Source organism: Dermacentor variabilis, chromosome 4 (genome assembly GCF_050947875.1).
Source record: "Dermacentor variabilis isolate Ectoservices chromosome 4, ASM5094787v1, whole genome shotgun sequence".
NCBI lineage: Eukaryota > Metazoa > Arthropoda > Arachnida > Ixodida > Ixodidae > Dermacentor > Dermacentor variabilis.
The window spans coordinates 158,217,870-158,225,559 of NC_134571.1; the positions used below are offsets into that span (position 1 = coordinate 158,217,870).

The 7,690-nt window shown below is 46.2% G+C and overlaps 1 protein-coding gene across 1 annotated transcript; it reads left to right on the plus strand.

Moving 5' to 3' along the window:
- Positions 1 to 1,139: 1,139 nt before the first annotated feature.
- Positions 1,140 to 3,972, plus strand: LOC142579903 (uncharacterized). Its single transcript, XM_075690576.1, has one exon. It carries the CDS (start codon positions 1,223 to 1,225, stop codon positions 2,435 to 2,437), a length of 1,215 nt encoding a protein of 404 aa, XP_075546691.1. The 5' UTR covers positions 1,140 to 1,222; the 3' UTR covers positions 2,438 to 3,972.
- The last annotated feature ends 3,718 nt before the right edge of the window (positions 3,973 to 7,690 follow it).

Genomic DNA, 7,690 nt, shown 5'->3' on the forward strand with positions numbered 1-7,690 from the left:
AACAATGCTGTGCCGCTTACGGTTGGGCGTTGCTTTCACTAATTCCCTATACGTTTTTGATTGAAATGGCTGATAGCGCCGAGTGCAATGCCAATGGGCAAGGGTTACTGCCCATCTTTTGAAAATGAAAGGCAGGACCTCGGCAGAGCTCTCAATCAGTTAGATAAAAAACCGTTCACATTGAACAAGATCTTGGGACCATGGCCTCGCATGTCGCAGCTACAAAAAGTCATAAAAGCGCTGCTGCGATATTTAAAAGCTACCGCATTGAGTCACCGTTTGTGATCCGGACTGAGTGACCGAATATCCCCAGTGGAGTTTTTCTTCTTTTAAGCTTTCCGTCCCCTTTCCCTTTCACCAGTGAAGGGTAGCCAACCGGGTTCAGTCCTGGTTAACCTCCGTACCAGTTATTTATCATTTGCTCTCCCTCTCTCTCTCTCTCTGAAGCGCTACTCGAGAAACCGCACTGACCACGGGTTTCGTTCACCGGACAAAGACATGTTTTTATAAACGGGATGCTTCTTTAAACATTTGAATGACTTACATTTTAAATTTTTGATACATTGAGTATTTTACATGTATTTTATTTATTAGCTTGTAAACATATTTCCAGTTATCCCATTTCGCGTTGTCCACGGTTATAATGCATCGGTTTGACTTGCCCCACATCGCACCTATTGTATTGTGGGGTTGATGAGGCCTCTTTAGTGGTCCTCGTAATATGTTTCTTTTTTAATCGTGGATTGCATATTTTGTGTCTGATAAATGTAAGATGCTTTGGTTTATTAATGAATTTTTTGGCCATAACGTCGGCAATTAGACGGGTGCCAAGTCCAGGAATCTGCAATTATCCCAGTATTGTCTACTGCATCTTTTTAGAGTGAAGCTGTATATGGCTAGGTTTCCGTTTCTTCAGCGTGCGTCAAAAAATTGGAGGACGCTTAAGCTTCGCCTTCAAGAGTGGAACGCGACAGCGTTCCCGTCGACCCGCCAAGGGGTATTGGGCTACGGCGCAGCGACAACGCGCCCCGCATCGGACGCGGTGAGCGTCAAGCAACGCAGCGTTCGGCGCGACAACGAAATGCGCGCCTCAGCAAGCGACGCACGCCTGAGCCTTCTAAGGTAACACCGCGTTCACTAGAGGCGCTTTTGTACCGCTTTGAAGCATCGAACTCGTGGCTCAGTCACTCTGCCTCTGGACACGGACGCGTTCGGACGCAAGATGTCGAGCTCTGCAAGAGCGGTTTCAGCGGCCGCGTCTGGCCGTGGTAACGGGTCTTCTGTCGCCCCACCGGGCTATCGGTATGTACTACCGACTTTGCCATCAGGCGAAACTATGAAGGAGTGTCTGTTCTTACATTGTGACGTTGCCGGGAGACCATACCGCCTCGAAGACTTCCGTGATCCGCTGCAAGAACTCGGTGTGTTGAAAGACGTGACCGGTATTGGGCCCTTCCAAATGACGCATGTGTGGCTCATCAAGCTACGAACTCCAGAGGTGAAGGAAGTGCTGGTTAGAGCGGGAGGCCTGGAGGTAAAAGGGCGCTTTTGCGCCGTCATTGACCCAGTGCAACAAGACATCACACTTAAAGTGCACTGGGTTCCATTCCACGTTACCGGGGAAGCATTGAAGAAGGCTTTCGACCACTATGGCGAAGTGAAAGAAGTAAGACAAGAAGATTGGAAAGTGAGGGGCTTCGAGCAAGCCGAGTCTACCACGCGTATTGTGCGGATGACGCTCCGAGACAACTTAACACCGGACGCTCTGCCCCATTTGTTCAAGATCTTTGGTGGCTCTGTGCTGGTTGTCGTTCCCGGGAGAGCTCCGATTTGCCTGCGGTGTCGACGCAAAGGACACATTAGAAGAGACTGCAGAGTGCCAAGGTGTTCCGAGTGCCGGGAATTCGGCCATGAAGCACTTGATTGCGTACGTACGTATGCAAGAGTTACTGGCAGCACGCAACCCGACGACGAAGGTCTCGAATTGATGGAAGAGGAGGTAACGGAGAAACTGACAGCGTCCTCGGAAACGCCGGTTCAACAGGTGGCAAGTGTCGCAAAAAAGGTGGCAACGCCATCTGCGTCGACACAGGACGCCACAGCAGGAAGAAAGCAGAGAGAAAGAAGAAGGAATGAAGAAGAGAAGACACCGCCTGTGCCCGCAGAAACGGACCACGGGTGTGACGCGTTTAACGTGGAGATGGACGCGGAGCCAGAGACGCCATATGAGACGCCGGATGAGATGGTCACTGAGGAGCCAGCCGTGCCTTCCAAGAGGCACCGAAGCGATGCTCCAGAAGAGGAGACGCCGGCTGACAGTGTTCAGCGCCTGGAGCCGCAGTGGATGGTGGTCCGGTCGACGCGGGCCAAGAAAGGGAAGTCCGCCCCACCGCAACGGTCAGCGTCGCTCACCCGAGAAGGGCAGGCGACGCAGTGACCAACGCGACTGGTGTCGCGGGTGCCCGTTGAAGCTGTCGTGCCGACAGGGACGCTCAGTTTGTGAGGGTTGCTATTTGCTGGGGGCCTTACTGTGGTTTTGCTCTTGCTCTTTGAAATGGCTATGTCGTTAGCTCCATTGCGCGTGGGAACCCTCAACGTTAGAGGTTTTAGGGCGAGACGGCGGCAGCGTCAGCTCCGACGCGTAATGTTGGAAGAAGATTTAGATATATTGGCGATTCAAGAGACTAAAATAGAGAGTGAGAGTCAGACTGATAGTATGGTTGCACAGTTTAGTGACCGCTATACTGTATGCGTTAGTCATGCTGTTGGCACAACGGCCGGTTGCTGTATGTTTATTAAGAAAGGTTTGGGTATAGTTGAGGAAACAGTTATAAGTTGTCAGGGTGGTCGATTCGTGCTGTGCAATTTTGTATATTGCAACATAAAATACCGAATATTATGTGTGTATGCACCAACGAAAGTGAATGACCGGCTAAGTTTCTTTCAAGAAATATCGCACTATCTGAATACAGACAGATGTTTGATAGTGTTAGGAGATTTCAATTGCGTTTTGAGCTCGGACGATCGTTCGAGTGATGGATACTGGGCTGATAAGAGCGTTGTCTTTCTGAGGGAGGCCATTGGAAGAGCTCTGTTGGAAGACATTGCACATTACGCGAAAGAAGGCAATAAGCGGCATTATACTCATTTTCAAGGCAATAGCCATGCAAGGTTAGACAGAGCTTATCTTTCGCAAGAAATCGCCACAATGTGCGATGACTACAAGGTGCTGAACATAACATTTAGTGACCATTGTTTAGTAGCCTTCACGATAGGGAAAAAGATCACCGCAAAACCTAGAATGAAATGGGAAACATGGAAATTAAACGCGAAACTCTTAAAGGACGACCAATTTCTAGAAAGTGTACGCGCAGAAATTGCCAAAGCAAATAATGACTGTGAAAAAGGATGGGGTGAGCGATGGGAGCGATTTAAAGAAGTCGTAAAAATGAATGCCATAGAGCGAGCAGTAGAAATACGTTTTAAAGAGCGCCAAGAGGAAAATAACCTTAAAAAAATGCTTCAGGAATTTGTGGATGCCGAAACTGCAGCGCCAGGCACCTTTATGGAAGAAATAAGGGAAACAAAGAGTAAAATTGAGGCTATCGACACGGAAAAATACCGTGGCGCACTTATTCGCGCACGAATGGGAAAGATCTTGGCTGATGAAATGCCAACAAAGCGTGCATTGGGAGCTGAGAAAAAGTATGCGAGGAGAAACGAAATAGTTGAGATTGAATACAAAGGGAAAATATCTAGAGATGCCGAAGAAATCAATTATGCGTTTACGGAATATTACAGGGAGCTCTTCAAGTGTAGAATACCGAGCAAGGCTGGGTATGAAAGCCATTTTCTAACCACTCTACCTAGGTTAGACGCCGAAGAAACAGATAGATTATCAGAAGATATCACAGCAAAGGAGATCGAAACGGCCATTGAAGACCTTAACCCTGGAAAATCGCCAGGACCTGATGGCCTCACAGCAGTTTTTTACAAAGCCTTTTGCTCGAAGATAGCCATCTTATTAGAGCGTGTTTTTATGGAGGCGTATCAAAAAGGTCGTTTGCCACCGTCCTTTAAAAGGGCGTATACAGTCTTGATACCAAAAAGCGATGATGCAAATAAACTTAACAAAGTAACAGGCTACAGGCCAATTACGCTGACAAACGTAGATTATAAAGTTTTAATGAAGATATTTGCGCGGAGACTACAGGGGGTTATTGGTGCTATAGTAGGACCGCATCAGACCTGCGGGATAAGAGGGAGGTCTATATTTACTAATATCCATGTGGCTCGCAGCATTCTTGAGACTTGTGATGCAGATTTTAGGAAAGTCGCTATGTTACAAATTGATCTAGAAAAGGCGTTTGACAGAGTATGTCACAATCTCCTGTTTACAATTCTTGGCTATGTCGGTGTTGGATCACTCATAACAGAGGGAGTTAAAATGGCATACAATAATTGTACAACTAACCTCATTGTCAACCATAAGCTAACTGAAAGGATTGAAGTGCGTTCCTCTGTTCGTCAGGGGTGCCCCCTGTCACCTCTTTTGTTCGCAATATATCTAGAGGCTCTCTGTAAAAGAATTATTGATAGTCCGGATGTGCGAGGATTCAGCCTAGAAGGATGTGAGGTACGTTTATTAGCTTACGCTGATGATGTTGTTGTTTTCTGTGACGATAAGGAGAGTGTTCGAGCTACCATGACAATTATGCGTGAGTTTTGTGACATGACGGACAGCAATATAAACCTGAATAAGTGTGTCGGCTTGTGGCACGGCCGGTGGCAAACAACGCCGCGTGTTTTTGAAGGTATGCAGTGGAAGCTCACGCCTGGGATTTATCTTGGTGTACCAATAGGCACACATCGAGACACTAAAGACTTATGGAATGGCAAAGTGCAGGAATTAAAAGCTCAAACTGATAAGTGGGCCGGACGTGACCTCTCTATATTTGCACGTGCGGCTATCTGCAGAATCTTCTTGGTGAGCAAGCTGTGGTATCTCATGCAAGTCCTGAGTTGTTCCCGATTCAACCTCAAGAAATTCCATAGAGTATTTGCTGTTTTTGTGTGGCAGTCTGAATATGAAAGAACAAGCAGGAACAACTTGTTTCGCAAGTTGGGTCAGGGGGGCTTGTCATTACCAAATTTATACTTAAAGCAACTGATTTCTAGATTTTTGTTCTTACGAGACACGACAAATCCTTTCTTACGAACAGTTATTCAAGTGAGATTGAGCAATGCCTTACCTAACTTTGTTGTCTCGATGAGGGAGGGTGGGTGTTACGCAACGAGTAAATTTCTACGTGAGGTGGTCGTAGCATTTAGATTTTTAAACCACCACTTTTCCATAGAATATTTGGCTGCAGTCAGTCGTAAGCGGATAAGCTCGGATTTAATAGATATTATGTTCCCAGAACCCTTATATCGATTAATGTACCGCGAAGGCCAAGGGAAAGATGTCCTAAAACGTGTGAAACGAATGATTGTACCAGGGGGAGTGAAAACATTCTTTTTTAAACTACATACTAATACCTTGCCTGTAAAAACATGGCTAGAAGAAAGAGGGGACTATTTACCATGGGGGACTAACTGTTTGATTTGCAAGAAACCAGAAACTATAGAACACGTTTTTCTGGACTGTTGGAGTGCGGTCTTCTTTTGGGATATTCTGCAAAGAACTATTAAAAAAGAATTGCCGTTAACAGCGCATGGTATCCGTTACCTATCCACAGTGCAAGACAGTATACCTTATGACATGTTCTTTCTTCTCGGCCTTCACAGTATCTGGAGAAACCGCATGGCTGTAAGGAATTGTGATATAAATGTGAGAACAGTAAACTCGTATTTTGCTGAGAATATCAGTAAACTGCGGGAAGTTTTTCAGAAGTTAGCGTATGACGATGATCTGTTATCATTGATGGATGCCCTTGCCAAAATGAAAGTTTTGTAATCTCAACCGCAAGCTTCAAGCGCAGCGGTGGGAAAGTGAATATTGTCAGATGGTGGGAGCAGTATGTATTGATGTATTTGTTGAATGTCTGGAAATAAAGAAAAAAAAAAAGAACTCGTGGCTCAGTGGTAACGTCTCCGTCTCACACTCCGGAGACCCTGGTTCGATTCCCACCCAGCCCATCTTGGAAGTTGCTTTTTATTTATGAAGTGCCTGCCGTGATTTATCGCTCACGGCCAACGCCGCGGACGCCGACGCCGACACCGACGCCGACGCCGACGACACCGGCTTTTCTGCGACACGAGCTCCTTAACGCTATCGCGTTAATATGTGCTTGCAGAGCAAGACATATAGGCAAGGCCAGCCCTCAGACGCACCCGGCGTCGAGCAACGCTCGCCCGCGCACAGATAACGTCGGACTATAGACGCTAAAGGCGCGTTTGCAGTCAAACTTTTTGTGTGCGCCTCTTTACTGTGACTTCAATATCGCCACGTGACGTTAGCAGCAAATGCATGCTGGCTGTGCTATGTGTAGGATTCGTATTGTGTGCACTGAGGAAGAGTAGCTTGCCATCGAACAGCGACGGCGTGAGCAGAATCGGGAATGGGCGCAAGTGCGTTGGCAAGCCGCTAAAGCCAAGCGCGCGTCGTTCGACGGGCCTGGACCGTCGCGTAGCCACCTTCCGTCCGACTAAGGACAGCAGTGTGCACGCGAAGATTGCCTTCGCGAAGAGAAACGGGAATGGGCACGACGAGCAGCCCGCCAATGTCAAGCGTATGCACGATGCCCGTTGGGACATCGAATACCGCGATGAGGATAGGTTCGGCATTCAATGCTACGCACTCAGGATTGTACTAACTCTTCATCAACGGTCGTGTTGACGAAGAATAAAAGATTCATTAACGAATCAAAGCTTCTTTCATTTATCAGACACCAAATATGCAATCCAGGATTAAAAAAGAAACATATTACGAGGACCACTAAAGCAGACGCATGCTAAAAATCTATCCAACATTGCCGTTCAGCCCATGACCGTGCAACATAGTGACCATAAAGCCTTGATCGCAATATTAACAATATAAAAGGAAAGTCAGTGCCCTTACATTCTCTACTGAAGGATGAGTAGTGAAACTGAGTGCGTGGGCCTCTTAACAGAGAAGCGCACCTTCGCCGTGGGTCAACCCAGCATTCCATTATCTTCGCGATCGGCGGACCTATGGAGACTGCTTAAGAGGAAGCTTTAGCTCGGGCTCAACTCCGACGCGGCCTATTCAAATACATGTAAAACGCAAAACGTTTTTATGAGATAACCCCTGGACCTATTTTGATGAAATTTGTCGCATTTGAAAGAGAACGTTAAATTCTAGTGACTGTTGGAAGCGGAATTTCGATTTAGGGCTTGAATTTTCTTAAAACAATTTTCAAATATTTGACCGTTTGAAAAAAAATGGAAGCACGAAGTTTACAAATTCATAGCTCTGCATCAAAAACCGATATCCCGGTTCTGTAAACGGCATCCATTAGATCATTCAACGCGGACAAATTCAATATGTCATTTTACATCTTACGTGAATTTGTTACGTTGGTTACAATGGTATTGCAAAAGTTGTATTTCCCTGTGATTAAATTTTTTTATATTCATTTGTAACATATCAATTTTGTCCGCTTTAGATGTACTATTAGATGCGATTCACAGAATTGTATTATCAATTTTAGTGGTTAAGAGACAGAGT